At 40.1% G+C, this 18495-nt stretch overlaps 1 protein-coding gene across 2 annotated transcripts in view; it reads left to right on the forward strand.

The window, feature by feature from the left end:
• The window catches only part of WAPL (WAPL cohesin release factor), a gene marked incomplete at both ends in the record, with an annotated part of 58915 nt that overhangs the window by 8212 nt on the left and 32208 nt on the right, over positions 1 to 18495 (forward strand). The window contains 2 exons of one of the 2 annotated variants that reach the window (XM_084245660.1): positions 8619 to 9662; positions 11893 to 12011. In XM_084245660.1, the coding sequence (XP_084101786.1) occupies positions 8619 to 9662; positions 11893 to 12011 (1163 nt within the window). The remainder of the gene's footprint in view (positions 1 to 8618; positions 9663 to 11892; positions 12012 to 18495) is intronic. The other variant, XM_084245659.1, reaches the window with a different exon arrangement.

An 18495-nucleotide genomic window follows, 5' to 3' on the forward strand; every position in this document is an offset into this window, starting at 1 on the left:
GGGATATAGACTAGCGGTGTGAGGGTGAGGATGCACCAGAGACAGAGTGGGGAGCAGAGCCAGCAGATCTACTGGAATACACTGCTGAGGGGAGTAGCGGGCCAGACAGGAGAGGTCTGCTGCACCATGTGGGTTAGCTCCCTGGCCAGGGATTGAATGGACGCTGAAGTGGCTGGAAATAGCTTGATAGTGCTGAGACTTTAACCCCTGTGTCACCAGGGAGACTCCTGCTTTGATTTTAATTGTGAGTGAAATTATCTTTTTCAAAAGTTACTTCTGTTTTTGTTATTGCCTTTGTCTCTTTAGTTTCTTCTTCTGGGACATATTGATGTGTAAGAGTTCATAACACAGTAAAGAAATTAGTCTTTTGTATTTCCCTAATGACACATGATAAATACTTTTGATGTGCTTATTTAATAACAGTATGGTTTCTTTGGTGATGCCTGTTCAAATTTTTGATTTTTTATTGGGTTGTTTATTTACTCATTGAACTTGATTGATTCTGGATACAAATCTTTTTTCAGATACATTTATTACAGACATTTTCTGAGTCTCTGCTTTGCACTTTTTTTTTTTTAAAGATTTATTTATTTATTTATACAAGCACTGGGTACAGTCAGAAGCCAGGGAGGGTGAGAGAATTCACCAGAGCGGGGAGCAGAGCAGGCAGAAGGACCGAAGTACACTGCTGAGGGGAGCAGCGGGCGGCAGGAGAGGTCTGCGTGCCATGCCGGGGATTGACAGGTGCTGCAGAAGCTGCGGGCAGCTTCGCAACCCAGCGCTCAACTGCTGCGCTACCGGGGAGGCCCTGCTTTGCACTCTCTTAACAGGCCTTTTGCATTTGTCGTGGTGAAATTTTAGATTTCATATAAATAAATATGGATTATGGGTCTTGATTTTGAGAAAGAACTTCCCCATTCCAGAGTAATGTATAAATTAAAAATTTTTCTGGGGGTCCTCCTTGGTGGCACATGGGGTTAAGCACTGCACTGTGAAGCAATCCGCAGCCTCTGTAGCACAAGTTCGATTCCCAGCCGGCCTGAGAGAAAACCACATGGTGAAGCAGACCTCTCCTGTCTCGCCCGCTGCTCCCCTCAGCAATGTGTTTCAGCTAGTCTGCCTGTTCTGCTCCCCACTCTGCCTCTGGTGAATCCTCTCACCCTCCTGCATCTCTGTCCTGTACCCCAGCTCTTGTATGCATAAATAAATAAATCTTAAAAAAAAAATAAAAAAAAATTTTCTGGGGTGGGTTGAGGAAAAAAATTTTCCTTTTATGATATGTATTTCGTTTGTTTTTCCATGTTTAAATCTTTGGTTCATGTAGTATATATTTTAAAACCCCATTACCACTTTTTAAATACGAATCACTTCATTTGTAGAAGCCTTAAATCAGGCCTCTGATGGTACAGGGGTTAAAGTCTCATTGCTATGAAGCGTTCACCAGCCGTTGCTGCATGAGTTCCATACCAGGCCATGGGGCTGACCCACATGGGGCAGCAGACCTCTCCTGTCTCTCCCACTGCTCCCCTCATCAGTATATTTCAGTAGATCTGCCTCTTCTGCTCCCCACTCTCTCTCTGGTGTATCCTCTTACCCGTTGCATCTCTGGCCTATACCCCAATTCTTGCATGCATAAATAAATAAAACAAATCTTTTTTTAAAAAAGCCTTACATCATCTCACCTGTATATTCTCCTTTATAAAACTGTATATGCTTATATTATAAAGTTTGTATTCTTATTTTTAAGAGAACCATTTATTTCTTTTAAAAATGAGGAATCCTTGGGCCTCCCCTGGTGGCGTAGCGGTTGAGCACTGGGCTGGCGAAGCTGCCTGTGTCCTCAGCAGCGCCGGTTTGATCCCCGGCTGCTGGCGAGGGTCCCACATGGCATGACAGACCTCTGCTGCCACGCCCACTGCTCCCCTCAGCAGTGTATTTTGTCAGTCTGCCTGTTCTGCTCCCCACTCTGGCTCTGGTGAATTCTCTCACCCTCCTGCGCTTCTGACTGTACCCAGTGCTTGTATAAATAAATCAATAAATCTTTAAAAAATATATATAAATGAGGAATTCTTAAGGACAAGGGCATTTAATCTTTTATGTGAGCTTATTTTATGTTTTTTCTTTTTTTATAGAGGCTTTTTTTTTATTTATGTATTTATTTATTTGCTTTGTTTGTACAAGCACTGGGTACAGTCAGAAGCGCGGGAGGGTGAGAGAATTCACCAGAGCCAGAACGGGGAGCAGAGCAGGCAGAAGGACCGAAGCACACTGCTGAGGGGAGCAGCGGGCGGCAGGAGGTCTGCGCGCCATGTGGGACCCTCCTCCGGTGGTCTGGGAGCAGCCGGGGATTGAACCGGCGCCGCAGAGGCTGCGGGCAGCTTCGCAAGCCAGCGCTCAACCGCTGCGCCACTGGGGAGGCCCTTTCTTTCTTTCTTTCTTTCTTTCTTTTTTTTTTTTTTAGATAAAACAAGAAGAGGCTTAAGGAAGTAATATTAATTGTCTAATTTTTACACATCTGGCTATTGGCTTAAATGCCTAGTTCAACTCCACATTCTTTGTATTTTTCATTATGCTAAATTTCCTCCCTTATATGTTATCTCATTCAAAGGATTGCATGCCAGTCTAGTGATACTAAAATCTAGTAATGTTTATTAAGCATCTGGTTGCAGATGGTACTGGACCAAGTTTCATATTGAGAATTTTCTACATACTCAGTCTTTGCTCTCTAACTTGAGCATTAGGCCTTAGAGTATTTTTTTTTTTTAAGATTTATTTATTTATTTATACAAGCACTGGGTACAGTCAGAAGCATGGGAGGGTGAGAGAATTCACCAGAGCCAGAGCGGGGAATAGAACAGGCAGATGGACGAAGTACACTGCTGAGGGGAGCAGCGGGCGCGGCAGGAGAGGTCTGCACGCCATGTGGGACCCTTGCTGGTAGCTGGGGATCGAACCGGCGCTGCAGAAGCTGCGGGCAGCTTCGCAGCCCAGCGCTCAACCGCTGCGCCACCAGGGGAGGCCCCAGAATATGGTTTTATATTCCTTTTAGGAAGCTGATAGATACAGGGTCTAAAGGAGTGTTGATGAATTTATATTAGTTTCCTCTATGAATCTTACTGAAAGATAATTAAAAATATAGCCTGTACTCTAATAAAGTTGTAATGATTATGATAATTTGCATTTGTGTGATGCTCTATAACCTGCAAAATACCTTTATTTTTTATATGTTCAACCTGCCTATGACTTTGATGTTATTAGCTCTTATTTTCAGATGAAGAAAGGAAACTTCTTAGGAGGTAACTTGTCCAAAGTTACTAACCAGTAATGTGCAGATCTGGCATTCATTCTTTTAACTCAAACTGTTATCTTTTCTAGAAATATGTTTTTCTTATATAGTCAGTTTAGATTAAAATGGATTAAATGTAAGAAAATAACTCATTTTCCCCCCTTTCTCCTTTTTTAGTTTTTATATAGTCATATTTAATGATAGGGGTTTGGGGTAGTTAAGCAATTTTGGCATTGTGGAACACCATAGAGTATAATTAACACAAACATAGGTGATGTAGCCTGCTGTACACCTAGACTCTATGATATAGCCCATTGGGACTACCCTTGTATATCTGTGGTCCAAGACTATACTTGATGTTTTGAAATGTTCAGTGGGTCTGTCTGGAACTGGGAAGCTGGGATGTTTGAGGGAGGAGGGCAGTTGAAAGTACTTGCTGTTCTGCATTTTAGGATAAGATAACCTTGCTCTTCTGAAGGCATAATTAAGACTCTTGGAGAGCTAAATGATGAGTGATATAGAAACTATTTTGTAAGAATACTGTTGTGAAGAAATAGGACAGGAGAACTCTTTTATGCAGAACTCTTTGTAAAGTGATTCAAAAGTTTAAAAATACATAATATACTTTATTTACTTAAAAAAAATGATTTTATTGGGCCTCCCTGGTGGCACAGGGATTAAAGACAGTGCTGTGAAGCTGTCACCAGCCACTGCAATATGACTTCAATCCCCGGCCAGGGAGCGTCCCACATGGCGCAGCAGACCTCTCCGGTCTCACCTACTGTTCCCCTCAGCAATGTATTTCAGTAGATCTGCCTGTTCTGCTCCTCACTCACTCTTGTGAATCCTCTCACTCCTCCTCCCCTGCACCTCTGGCTTACACCCCAGTTCTTCTGTGCATAATAAATAAATCTTAAAAAAATGATTTTATTTATGCACACAAGAACTAAGGTGTAGGCCAGAGGTACCGGAGGTGAGAGGATTCACTGTAGACAGAGTAGGGAGCAGAACAGGCAAATCTACTGAAATATACTGCCGAGGGGGAACAGTGACAGTGGGTGAGATGGGAGAGGTCTGCTGTGCCATGTGGGTCAGCTCCCTGGTCTGGGATCAAACTCATGCCGAGTGGATAGCATTACCATGATAACTTTGAGACTTTAACCCCTGTGCCACCAGGGAGGCCGTAAGAATACATAATACGTGTGTGTGTGTATATATTTTTTAAAATACCAATTTTTTTTAAATTGATTTATTCATGCATACAAGAACCAGGGTACAGGCCAGATGTGCGGGAGGGTGAGAGGATTCACCAGAGACAGAGCAGGGAACAGAACAGGCGGACTGACAAAATACACTGCTGAGGGGAGCAGCGGGTGAGACAGGAGAGGTCTGCTGCTCCATGTGGGATTCTCGCTGGCTAGCTGGGATCAAACCTGCGCTGCAGAGGCTGCGGACAGCTTCACAGCGCTGCGCTCAGCCACCTGCGCCACCAGGGGATGCTCTAAAAATACATAATATATTTTAATTATAGTTTATCTGCTAAGGCCATATAATAACTGAATGCATGTATAGATTATACTTGCTAATGGTATAACTTAGTTAAAACACTTATTTTTATATTGCTCTTTATTACTCTTTGCACAGAAAACACATTTACAAAATAAACTCACAAGATTGAACATTGTATGAAAGGCAACCTACAGATGAGAATAACTATACGTAATGTGGACTTTGATTTTAGGGGAAATGGGAGTAAAAAGTAAAGCTTGTAGACATTTTAAAATACATGGTCAGTCAGAAGAATTTTATTTTTTAAAATTTATTTATGCATACAAGAACTGGGGTACAGGCCAGAGGTGTGGGGGTTGAGAGGATTCACCAGAGACAGAGTGGGGAACAGAACAGATGGATTGACTGAAATCCACTGCTCAGGGGAGCAGTGGGCGAGGCAGGAGAGGTCTGCTGAGCCATGTGGGTAACTCCCTGGCCGGTTGCATCTTAACCCCTTGCACCACCAGGGAGGCCCAGAAGAATTTCATTATATATAACAGTTAGAAATAGTCAAACATTCTGTGACTTGTTTTTTATATTTTTTATATCATTTTTCATTTTTGTACAGTGTATGCTTTCTCATCTCAGTTATAGTCCCCGTGAAATTCCCACCACCAGTTCACCTGTGTACCATTACCATAGTCCCTTGTGTTCTTCCCACCCCTGTTTTGATCCTACTCCCTTCTCCCTCCCAGCAGAATGTCTCTTGTTTATAGTTGCTTGTTGATTTTGATTTTCACTTTATTTTAATTAATTTTTAAAGAAAGATTTATTTATTCATTTATACAAGCACTGGGTACAGTCAGAAGCGCGGGAGGGTAAGAGAATTCACCAGAGCCAGAATGGGGAACAGAACAGGCAGACTGACAAAATACACTGCTGAGGGGCGCAGTGGGCGCAGCAGGAGAGGTCTGTCGTGCCATGTGGGACCCTTGCCGGCGGCCAGGGATGGAACCTGTGCCGCAGAAGCCACGGGCAGCCTCGCAGCCCAGCACTCAACTGTTGCGCCACCAGGGGAGGCCCTAATTAATTTTTTTTTTTCCTCTTCATGTTGCTGCGGCATTCTGTGACTTTAAGGTAGTAAGTAGTATGTGGGCCTCCCTGGTGGCATAAGGAGTTAAGTCTCAGCACTGTGAAGCTATCAGCAGCCACTGCAGCAGGAGTTAGATCCCAGGCCAAGGAGCTGACTGATCCACATGGTACTGCCAACCTCTTCTGTCTGGCCCGCTGCTCCCTTAGCAATGTATTTCAGTCAATCCACTTACTCTGCTCCCCACTCTGTCTCTGGTGAATCCTCTTATCCCCCAACCCCCGCACCTCTGGCCTATACTTCAGCTCCTGTTTGCATAAATTAATAAATCTTTTTAAAAGAAGAAAAAGATAGTAGGATGTAAAAATGAAGTACTATAGTTTTTAATGCTATCTCATTAACTGCTCTCTGTGCAGCTAAGCATACTAAGCTTTCCCATTGTCATTTGTTCATAATAATTCCTTCGACAGGGGTGTATAGAATAGTCTAGGTAGTGGCTTCCATTTTGAGCAGTGAGGAAGTTGAGGCCCTCAGGAAAACTCCCAAATTTAAGAGTCTTGTCTAAGCTACTAAAAGCTAGTTTAACCAGAGCAGCAGAGGTCTCAGGACTTGGCTACCGGTGTTCTTTCCATTTGTTATAAAAGCAGTGCTGGTATTTTTTTAGGTTTGGTTTTACACTTTGTTTCTACCTTAAGTTATAAGATGCCAGGCAGCTTGTAATTTTTAGCTATTTTTAGTATCTTATGGTTTAGTGAGTTGCGCTTTTTAAAAAAAAATTATGCATACAAGAATTGGGGTACAGGCTAGAGGTGCGGGGGTCTGTGTGTGTGAGAGAGGATTCACTAGAGACAGAATGGGGAGCACAACAGGCAGACTGACTTAAATACACTGCCGAGGAGAGCAGCAGGCCAGACAGGAGTGGTCTGCTACACCATCTGGTCACTTCCCTGGCTGGTTAGGGAATCGAACTCATGATACAGAGGCTGCGGATAGCTTCACGGTCCTGTGCTTATCCCCTTATGCCACCAGGGAGACCCTGTGATTCACACTTCCAAGATTAAATCTAAGAATATAAACAGGTAGGGCCTCCCTGGCGATACAGGGGTTATATTTCTGCACTGTCAAGTTATCATCAATCCACTGTGGCATGAGTTTGATCCCCAGACAGGGAGCTAACCCACATGGAGCAGCAGGCCTCTCCTGTCTGGTCTGCTGCTCCCCTCAGCAGTGTATTTCAGTATATCTGTTCTGCTCCCCACTGTCTCTGGTGAACCCTCTCACCCTCTGTACCTCTAGCCTGTACCCCAGTTCTTGTGTGCATAAATAATATAAATAAATCTTAAAAAAAAGAAACAGGTATATCTGTAAATTGGATGATTTCTAAAGGTAAGCAGATAACAAATCTTAACATATTAAATTAGGTTTAAACCCATTGGACATTTAAAAATTACACAGTAACTTTATGGTAAAGCATTTCCTTTGTCTGTATTTGATGTTTTGTTAATTGAAGGTTGTAAATGACTTTGCTTAAATGTGGGTATACCCTTTTTTATTTTAAAGATTTATTTCTGCATGCAAGAACTGGGGTGCAGGCCAGAAGTGTGGGGAGAGGGGTGAGAGGATTCACCAGAGACAGTGGGGAGCAGAACAGGCAGATCTGTAAATCTGCTGAAATACATTGCTGAGGGGAGCAGCGGGCCAGACAGGAGAGGTCTGCTGCACCATGTGGGTCAGCTCCCTGGCCAGGGATGGAATTCATGCTGCAGTGGCTGGTAATAGCTTGACGGTGCTGACTTAACTCCTTGCACCACAAGAGAGGCCCAAATGTGGGTATACCTTTTTAAAGTAATTTTTTTGTTTTATATAAGTATTTTACCAGTGTTTTGTTTTGTTTTGTTTTACCAGTAAGTGCTGGAAGAATTAATCATACCACCAATTTGAATCATATTTCTGTCTCAGAAAGGTTAAATGTTTCTAATGATGGAAGACTGCAGAAGTGAATTCTTCAAGAACATGTGAATAAGCAGTTTAAGATTTACTTTTTTTTTCCTTTTTTTTAAATAGTTTTTTTTTTTTACAGAGGCATGTTTTTATTTATTTATTTATTATATTTATTATATTTGATTTACTTTTGATTAATATGCGTGAATAGCTATTGTGGCTACCTAGCATCAGAGTCACTGCTAAAAATAAAAAAATATTGAAATTATGTGGTATTTAGAAATACAAGAAAGGATTAGAGGAAAGAAATAATAGCTAATGAAATCTGAACCAGGGACAGCTTTCTAGATAGAACTGGTATGCGCAGCCTATGGGCAGCCCTAGCCCAGAAAAATAAATATTGCCAGAATGTTTTCATTTGTTGTGTTACAGTGTTTAGGATCTAAATAATTTTTAATTTAAGCATTTTTATTTGAGAAACCCATAACATTTCTGTTTCTGAACATTCTCATTTTGAATTGATGGAGTTGCTTTAAATACTGCTGAAATCTCTTATGTTTAGGATAACAATATTAGGGCACTGGGGTGCCTAGGGAGAGGTCATGCTAGAAGATCTGAGAGCTGTATATACTGAATGGTGGAAAGGAAAATTTTCAGATGTGTAAACAGTAATTTCTGCACACTTTAAAATTAGTGCTATTATTTCAAGATTGATTCTATACTTCTGGCCAATTATTCCTAATTTTTGTTAACTTTTACATGGATGTCACTCATGTTTTTATCCTTCGACTTCTTTTTTCATTTTTATAGAAAAAGTGGAGAATTTTAGTGAAGAACATGAAAAGAACAGTCACCATATTTACAAAAATGCCGAAGACAGTACCAAGAAACCCAGTGCAACAACTACAGTGACTTCTGGACACAAAACTGATGAAATCAAAGAAACAAATGATACTTGGAACTCCCAACTTGGAAAAAGATCAGAATCTCCATCAGAAATATCTCCAGTTAAGGGATCTATAAGAACTGGTATATATGAATGGGATAATGATTTTGAAGATATCAGATCAGAAGGTTGTATTTTAAGTTTGGATAATGATCCTCTTTTGGAGATGAAGGATGAGGATTTTAAAAATCGGTTGGAAAATCTAAATGAAGCCATTGAGGAAGACATCATGCAAAGTGTTCTTAGGCCAAGCAACTGTAGGACGTACTGTAGGGCTAATAAAGCAAAACCCTCACAAGGAGCATCAAATTTTGATAAGCTAATGGACGGCACCAGTCAGGCCTTAGCCAAAGCAAACAGTGAATCAAGTAAAGATGGCCTGAATCAGGCAAAGAAAGGCAGTGTAAGTTGTGGGACCAGTTTTAGAGGGACGGTTGGACGGACTAGAGATTACACTGTTTTGCATCCATCTTGCTTGTCAGTTTGTAATGTTACCATACAGGATACTATGGAACGCAGCATGGATGAATTTACTGCATCAACTCCTGCAGATTTAGGAGAAGCTGGACGTCTGAGAAAAAAGGCAGATATTGCAACTTCTAAGACCACTACTAGATTTCGACCTAGTAATACTAAATCCAAAAAGGATGTTAAACTTGAATTTTTTGGTTTTGAAGATCATGATGAGACAGGAGGTGATGAAGGAGGTTCTGGGAGTTCTAATTACAAAATTAAGTATTTTGGCTTTGATGATCTCAGTGAAAGTGAAGATGATGATGATGATGATTGTCAAGTGGAGAGAAAGACAAACAAAAAACGAACTAAAACAGCCCCATCACCCTCCCTGCAGCCTCCTCCAGAAAGCAATGATAATTCCCAGGACATTCAGTCTAATACTAATAATGCAGGTAAGACTTTAATTTTTTTAATTTTAAATAATTATGTTTTTCTGGCTTAAATCAACAGAGACTTAGATTTCAGCTTGTTCTGTTTAATTTTAATAGACGTATACCTATTCAGAGTCACAAATTATCAAAGATACAATTTTTAAAATGTTAATCAAGTTCTACCCTAATAAGGAACCATTGTGTAGACTGAGGAGTCTTCATATATGGATTTTCTGGTGTGTGTGTGTGTATCAAACATACTGAGTTTTTTTTTTTTGTGTAGAAGAACTGAGGTGTAGGCCAGAGGTGGGGGCGGTAACAGGATTCACCAGAGACAGAGTGGGTTGCAGAACAGGCAAATTTACTGAAATACGCTGCTAATGGGAGCAGTGGGTGAGACAGGAAAGGTCTTCTGCGCCATATGTAGAATAGCTCCCTGGCCAGGGATTGAATTTATGGGATCAAACTGGGGCTGTAGTGGTGATAGCGCTAAGACTTAACCCATAGACCACCAGGGAAGCCCAAACATACTGAGGTTTTAGCTTTGAAAATCTAAATGCAGTGGAGACATAGGATAGATTTTTAGATGATTAGAACTGATGGTTGTAATGAGGGCTATATTAGGAAATTAAAATTAGTAAAAATTCTTTGACTTTTTTTCAGTGAATGAACTGCTAAATGTTAAAAAGCATCTCAAGAAGTCTTCAGTTTAAAGTTGAGATTAAATCTCGATCTTATGAATCATTCTCTTTAATTGATTAATAGCATTAGAAAGTGCTGGTTAAGTCTTTTATTCACTCTTAATAGTGAAAGGATAGTAGGACCAGTAATGGTCCTGAAGGAGTTGACTGTCTTCTCTGTGAGAGATGAAAGATATAGCTTAGATTTGCCATAATTAAGTCATACCTGAGGACGGCTATATGAATGAGGAAGAATATGTGAAATCCTCTGGGGCCATAGGAGCTTTAGTTATTTATCCTTAGTCCAAAGTAGAGTATTTTTGTATGGGTTTACTTGTTAAATAAAGTTTTTGTCCTCTCAGGATCACAGGAGTGTCATAGCAAATTAGAATTATAGTAGTGTTCTTACACGCACAGTCTTAAATGTAAGTCATACTTGAGACTACATAGCATTTTGCTTTATTTGGCATAAAAATAGTTTTGCAAGATTAGAATCATTCTTACCTTCAAAACTAGAATTATACAAGGTTAGCCCTTAGCAACTTAACCTTTATTCCCTATTGCAAAAACTAAATTAGAAGGACGATATTTTCAGAATTCACTAATGCTGTCTTGACTCTCTTCTGGAATACTGGAATTTGTAGTAGTTTTGCTAGCAACTTCAGACCTGCCTGACAATTTTAAGGCTGCTTTCTCAGGAGGAGGATAAGTAACCAGGAATGAAACCTGTGCTCCTATTCTACTTAGCTCTTATGCTAATCTTGATAACAAGTTATCCTGGTCTACATTGAAAAATCTGTGGCTAAAATTTTTATATTGGGGTAAAGTGATCTTTTAAACTTTAAAATGTGAAATCATTAGCTTCTTTTCAAAAGCTTCAATTTGGTGCCAAATAAATTTAAAAATTAGAGTATTTGATATCCAGAGTAGAAATTTGAGTCTTAATATATATGAAGCAGCAAACATTTTTAAGGTTTGGGATTGAGAAAATTTCTCTATTTTTGTTTAGAGTAAAAAAATATAGCCATTTGATAATTAGTCCTTTGGTTTGTGTGAAGACTCATATAAGTCATTAAATACATTGCACTGGGTCATTTTATATCTTTTGCCAAAAGTAGCGTTTGTTGTTGTTTTTTAAATTGTGTTTGTAGATGAATGCTCAGGCTTTCTTCGAAGGTCAACATTAATCATTGTATTTAAATTCTAGAAAAATGTTACAGGTCGATGTTAAAGGGGGGTGTGTGTGTTTGTACACACCAACCCATATTGTATACTAAAAATCTAGCAGTAATGTGAACTTTGAAGAATAAATTATTTTGGAAAAGAATTGATTTTGCCATTTACACAAAAACTAGAACACATACACAGCAATAAAGTTTCCGATTTTTTTTCTTGGTTGGGGAAGACAGCCAGAGGTAAAGAATGGTAAAATGAGACTTAAAATTGTTGGGAGTATTTTGGCAACTACTGGTCCTTTATTTTCTCCTCACAATATGCCTGTTCCACAACTGTATTCTTAGGTTGTCTGGTAGATAATTTGAAAAGCTAGCTAGTTTTGATTACCATTTCAGAAAACTTGGATTTTACAGAGGACTTGCCTGGTGTGCCTGAAAGTGTGAAGAAGCCCACAAATAAACAAGGAGATAAATCAAAGGAAAATACCAGAAAGATTTTTAGTGGCCCCAAACGGGTAAGTACATCACAATTAATGATTTGTTCTATTTCTTATCAGAGGGCTCAACTCTTTTTTTTTTTTTTTAAAGATTTATATTTTATTTATTTATGTATATAAGAACTGAGGTGTAGGCCAGAACTGTGGGGTGGGGGTGAGAATTCACCAGAGACAGAGTGGGGAGCAGAACAGGCAGCTCTACTGAAAATACACTGCTGAGGGGAGCAGCAGGTAAGACAGGAGAGGAGAGGTCTGCTGTACCACATGGGTTAGTTCCCTGGCCAGGGATGGATCTCACGATGTAGTAGCTGGTAATAGCTTGGCAGCACTAGGACTTTAACCCTTGTGCCACCAAGGAGGCCCCTATAAAAATGCTTTAAATTGCCAGTTGAAATGCTTTTTCACTTGAATACTTTCAAATTGTTAAGTAAAATTGATCGACTGAGGAAAATGTGCTTTTTTGATGCCTCTGATAGTCATGAACTCTTGTTGAAAGTGAAAACTCCCTTCCACAGAAGCAGAGGTTGTTAAAATATATATCTTCTCACAATCTTTAATCATCATAGTATGCAAATTATGTATCCTCCCAAAACACATTGTGCCACCAGGGAGGACCAGAGGGCTCAACTCAATTTCTCTTCTAAAAGTTACAAACATCATGACAATTACAATTTGTCTTTCAAAGATAAGTGTAAGTTTTAAATATTGAAACCATTTTTTAATTGTAAAATGTACATTATGTTTGTGATATGCAAAAGTACATAAAATACATTCTTTTTTTTTTAATTATTTATGCATACAAGAGCTGGGGTGTAGGCCAGAGGTGCGGGGGTGCGAGAGGATTCACCAGAGACAGAATGGGGAGCAGAACAACAGGTGGACTGACTGAAATATACTGCTGAGGGGAGCAGAGGGTGAGACAGGAGAGGTCTACTGCCCCATGTGGGTTAGCTCCCTGCCTGGGGATGGAATTGGAGCTGCAGTGGCTGCTGTTTGCTTCGTAGTGCTGAGACTTAACCCCTTGTGCCACTGGGGAGTTCCCCATAAAATGTATTATTAATGTTGGGTATCCATCACTGTTATCTATACCTCCAGTTTTTTTTGTTATCTTTGACACAAACTCTACCCATTAAATCATTACTCCCCCTGTCTCCCTCAACCCCTACTATATGCTATTCTACTTTCTGTCTCTATGAATTTGCCTATTCTAAGTATGTCATATAAGTGGAATGATACCTTGTTTGTCTCTCTCTGGCTTATTTCATTAAGTATAATGTTGTAAAGGTCCATCCATATTCTAGCATATAAAAGCATTTCATTCTTTTTTTCTAGACAAATAATATTACATGGTTATATACACACAACATTTTGTTTATGCATTTGTTGGTAGACACTTGGATTATTTCCATGTTTTGGGTATTGTGAATAATGCCATGAATGTTTGTATACAAATAGTTGTATGAGTCCCTGAGTTTAGTTATTTTTGGATAAACACACAGCCTTTCATAGAACTGCTTTCAAGCACCTAAAGAATGAGTATCCAGGCCTCCCCGGTGGCGCAGCGGTAGAGCGCTGGGTTGCAAAGCTGCCCGCGGCCTCTGCGGCGCCGGTTCAATCCCCGGCTGCTCCCCGGCCACCGGAGGAGGGTCCCACATGGTGCGCAGACCTCTCCTGCCGCCCGCTGCTCCCCTCAGCAGTGTACTTCGGTCCTTCTGCCTGCTCTGCTCCCCGCTCTGGCTCTGGTGAATTCTCTCACCCTCCCGCGCCTCTGACTGTACCCAGTGCATGTATAAACAAAACAAAAACAAACAAGCAAACAAATAAAGAAAAAACATGCCTCTATTAAAAAAAAAAAAAAAAGAATGAGTATCCATTTTTTTTTTTAAATGACTTCATCTTTTCATTCTTTTATTTCTTGGGAATCTGTTCAAAGTACTATACTATACTTCTGCACCCCCAGGTGCCTTCTCCCGCTTAAATGTGATTGCAAGAGACCTAACTTGCTCTAGAGTGAGAGTAGTGTGGTGCAATGATAATAGTTATTAAATGCTTAGGTGAGGTTTTGGCTTGTATAAAATCATGTATTACATGTGTAGACTTCCAGAACAATAGGTACCTTTTTTTGGTCTTAGGACCCCTTTCCGGTGAATTTCCTAAAAGCTTTTTATGATATGTGTTTCACCTATCAATATTTATCAAATTAGAAGTGAAAACATGTTTCAAAGGTACTTATAATATTCACTTAAAACAATAATCCATTAAATGTAAATAAAATGTTTATGAAAATTCTTTTCCTAAACATAAAGAAGTAGTGAGAATAACAGTTTTACATTTTTTGAAAATATCTTTAAATTTTGACATAATAAAAGAGAGGTGGATTCTCCTATCTCTTGTGCACAATTATTTTTTTTGTAAAGATTTATTTATTTATTTATACAAGCACTGGGTACAGTCAGAAGCATGGGAGGGTGAGAGAATTCACCAGAGCCAGAGCGGGGAAAAGAGTAGGCAGACCGATGAAATACACTGCTGAGGGGAGGAGTGGGCGCGGCAGGAGAGGTCTGCGCGCCATATGGGACCCTCGCCGGTGGCTGGGGATCGAACCGGTGCTGCAGAGGCTGCGGGCAGCTTCACAACCCAGCGCTCAACTGCTGCACCACCAGGGAATTTTTGTGTAGTTTATCCCCCAAATCTCCTGAGACAAAAGAAAGACTAGGGGCTAGGTACGTGGGTGTAGGAAATGTTCTCAGCAGTTGTTTCATTTGTCCATCATAATAGAAACATGCTCATATAGTTGATAAGTCACTGAGTATCTGGGTCTCTGAGAATAGTTCTCTAATCTGACAAGATTTAAGTCCCCTGTGACCTGGTTTCACAGTGGCAAATTATTCAAGATAGCCCATTTCTTTTAGTGGCAAGTTTTCCTTCTCCTACCTATGAGGGTTTCATAGCCTCAACACTGTTGATGGATTGAATAATTTTTTTTAAAGATTTATTTATTTTTATACAAGAGCTGGGGTATAGGCCGGAGGCGGGAGGGTCAGAGGATTCACCAGAGACAGAGGTGGGGAGAAGAACAGGCAGATGACCAAAATACTCTGCTGAGGGGAGCGGCAGGCATGACAGGAGAGGTCTGCCGTGCCATGTGGGAATCTCCCTGGCCAGCTGGGAATCGAACCCATGCTGCAGAGGCTGGGGACAGCTTCACAGCGCTGCGCTCAACCTGCTGTGCCACTGGGGAGGCCCCGGATTGAATACATTTTTGTTGTGGAGGGTCTACTGTTCCTTAGAGGATATTTAGCTGTATCTGACCTCTACCTACCAGATGCTAGTAGTACCAGCCTCCCCAGTTATAATTAAAAATGCCTTTTAGACATTACCAAATGTTCCATGGGGGTCAAAATAGGCCCCCTTCGCATTGGGGTGTGTGTGTGTGTGTGTGTGTGTGCACACACCACACTACTGTGACCACGCTACTATGAGCTACACTGAGTACAGCTGTTCATCAAAACCAGGAGGCCAGTAACATTGATATAATAATACAGCCTAATCCTAGGTACCATTCATATTTTACTAACTTTTTAGTAATGGCCTAATACAAACAAAACATATAAACCATACTCCCACATCTCCCAGAAAGCCCATGATTTAGTCCAGAATTAAATATTGTGTTTAGTTGTCATCAGTCTCTCTTGTTCATCAATCTAGAGCAACATCCATGTCTTTCTCTATCTTAACCATGATTGGTATTTTTAAAGAGTTAAGATCATTTGTTTTCTAAAATGTCCCTCAATTTGTGTTTGATGTTTCTTCACGATTAGATTCAGGTTATATGTATTAAGTGTCAATACCACAGAAGAGGTGCTATGTTCTCACTACTTTGTACCACTACTGTTTATTTAACTGATTACTTAGTGTCCGTTAAATTTCTCGACTTTCATCAAACTTTCACCCGCCAGTTTTAGCTTTTTTTTTTTTTTTTTTTTGCTCGAGTCAGTTTTTATTATGATAATTGCTGGGTGTTTTTACTAATGTAATTCCTTGTACATTTATTAATAGTTGGCTTTCTACTTTAAGGTAGGACCACTTTAAGGTAGATCTTTTCCTCCCCTCCATGTGTATTTATTATTATTTTTAAAATATTTAGTTATTGGGCCTGCCCTGGTGGCGCAGCGGTTGAGCGCTGGGCTGCGAGGCTGCCTGCAGCCTCTGCAGCACCGGTTCATTCCCTGGCCACCGGTGAGGGTCCCACCAAAAAAAAAAAAAAAAAAAAAAAGATTTAGTTGTTTATGCATACAAGAACTGGGGTATAAGCCAGAGGTGTGGGGGATGAGAGGATTCACCAGAGAGAGTAGGGAGCAGAACAGGCACATCTACTGAAATGCACTGCTGAAGGGAGCAGTGAGCGAGGCAGGAGAGGTCTGCTGCACCATGTGGGTCAGCTCCCTGCGGCAGTGGCTAGTGAGAGCTTGATAGCTGATAGTTTGATTGCGCTGTCTTTAACCCCTGTACCACCAGGGAGTCCCCTGTACTTATTATTTTATTTATGTCAGTATGAATATTGACTACTGTTTTATTCAGTCATTTGTTAGCTTTATTTTTTAAAATATTTTGTTGATTCATTTTTGCATGGAAGAACTAAGGTGTAGGAAAGAAGTGTTCGGGGTGAGAGGACTCACCAGAGACAGAGTGGGTAGCAGAGCAGGCGGATTTACTGAAATACACTGCTCAGGGAATAAACAGAAGAGACAGGGAGAGGTCTGCTTTTCTGTATGTGGGTTAGCTCCCTGGCAACCTAAGTGGGCCATCGAGGTGATAGCGCTAAACTTAAACCCTAGGGCACCTGGGAGGCGCACATTATTTATTTTGATGATAGTACTATCATTATTTTGAAGCACAGATTTTCTTAAATCTGTAGATGTTTCTTCCCCTTCACCTAACAGTTTGCATTTTCTTTTTTAATGATATAAGATAAACATCAAAGTTTATCATATTCATATGCAGACCTGAAATCAGCAATTTCTCTAATAATCTTAGTTTTGTTTTAGGGGAGAATGATTTTTAGAAATAAAGATCTGGCCACATGTAAATGTATGCATATACTCTTCTCTCTCACGGATACATACCTATATCGAATCTGTGCATATTCAGAACCTTGCGTTCACCCTGATACCTCCAATTCTAATTCGAACCCAAATTTTATTCTAGCCTCCTCACTTCCCATATTTTACTTTGCTGGCAGTTAGAAGTCTGTTTCCCATTATTCTCAGTATATTTACATATTTGCTCAAGCTTCATGTACATAACCAGTTTCCTGACCCCCACAGTCCTCTGTTTTAATGCCACTGATTTGGACTAAGAGGTGTCTATTCCTTTTCCCCACCTCACCATGTTAGAAAACTCTTTAAGCATTCCAGCTGTGAAAATTTTTCTCAATCCTTCACCAGGGATACAGAGAAAGGTTCATACCAGGATTGAGGTCTAGCTGGGGAACACACCCCACAGAAATGTCATGAGGAGAATGACAATTTCTGGTAAGAACGTTGTTAAAATGATTACTCAAACATCCTCACTTAAGAAAAGTAAAGATAGGATTTGGGGTTACGTTGGAACTTAACCTGAATATTTGAGTACCCATTGTCTCTATGCAAGGTTATATTGATCGTTTTGCGATTTTAGTGCTTTTACTCTTAAAATGCCACCCTGTTTCTGATTGGTGGCTACAGTTTCTCTGTATCCCACTTTTTGCAGTTGTCATATATTTGCTGATATTAGTACATCTATTTCTTCTATCTTCCTTGCTTTTAATTTGATTACTGCTCTATCAATATAATTATCTGACTAACCTTCAGGACTTGGAGGGCTGCATTTTACCTGGAACATTGGCCATCTTATTTTACTAGCTAACACTTTTGGGTTATTGATGAAACCAACGATAATGTCAATCTCAGTTTCAGTTCTCAAATATTTATACCTTCACTTTCATCTCCCTGTGGTTTAATGCTGGGCCCATCTGGCATTATCTTTTGTCTGATTCTCAAAGGAACATTATGGGCCTAATTTTTTTCCCTCTCCTTCTGTCATTCAATATGATACTGGATAATGGGCTTCTGGGCAATTAAATTAAAATTTGGTTGTCAGTATAAATCCTAAATATGTATTTAGTTATATTAGAATGTTAAAATTACACAAAACTAGTTTTAAAGTTACGTGTAGCTTTATAATATTATAAGCTCTTTTGTTTCATAAAGTGATTTTAGTTTGTCAACTTAAAAACAGAATCTTACACTTGAAGCGATTTTAAAGGACAGATAGTCCCACCTCCCACCCAACAAATGTTTCTTCCACACACTCCTGTAGCAGTTAGAACTCACTCTCATGAAGCAGCTTGTTTTTCTGTAAAATTCTTGTACCCATGTTCCTTTCTTTCTGTTTCTGAGGATTCATTGACCAACCAGGCATCTAGAGTCAAGATGCAGGTATAAGAGCCACTATATTCCCA

This window comes from Talpa europaea (genome assembly GCF_964194135.1).
Source record: "Talpa europaea genome assembly, chromosome: 10".
NCBI classification, from domain to species: domain Eukaryota; kingdom Metazoa; phylum Chordata; class Mammalia; order Eulipotyphla; family Talpidae; genus Talpa; species Talpa europaea.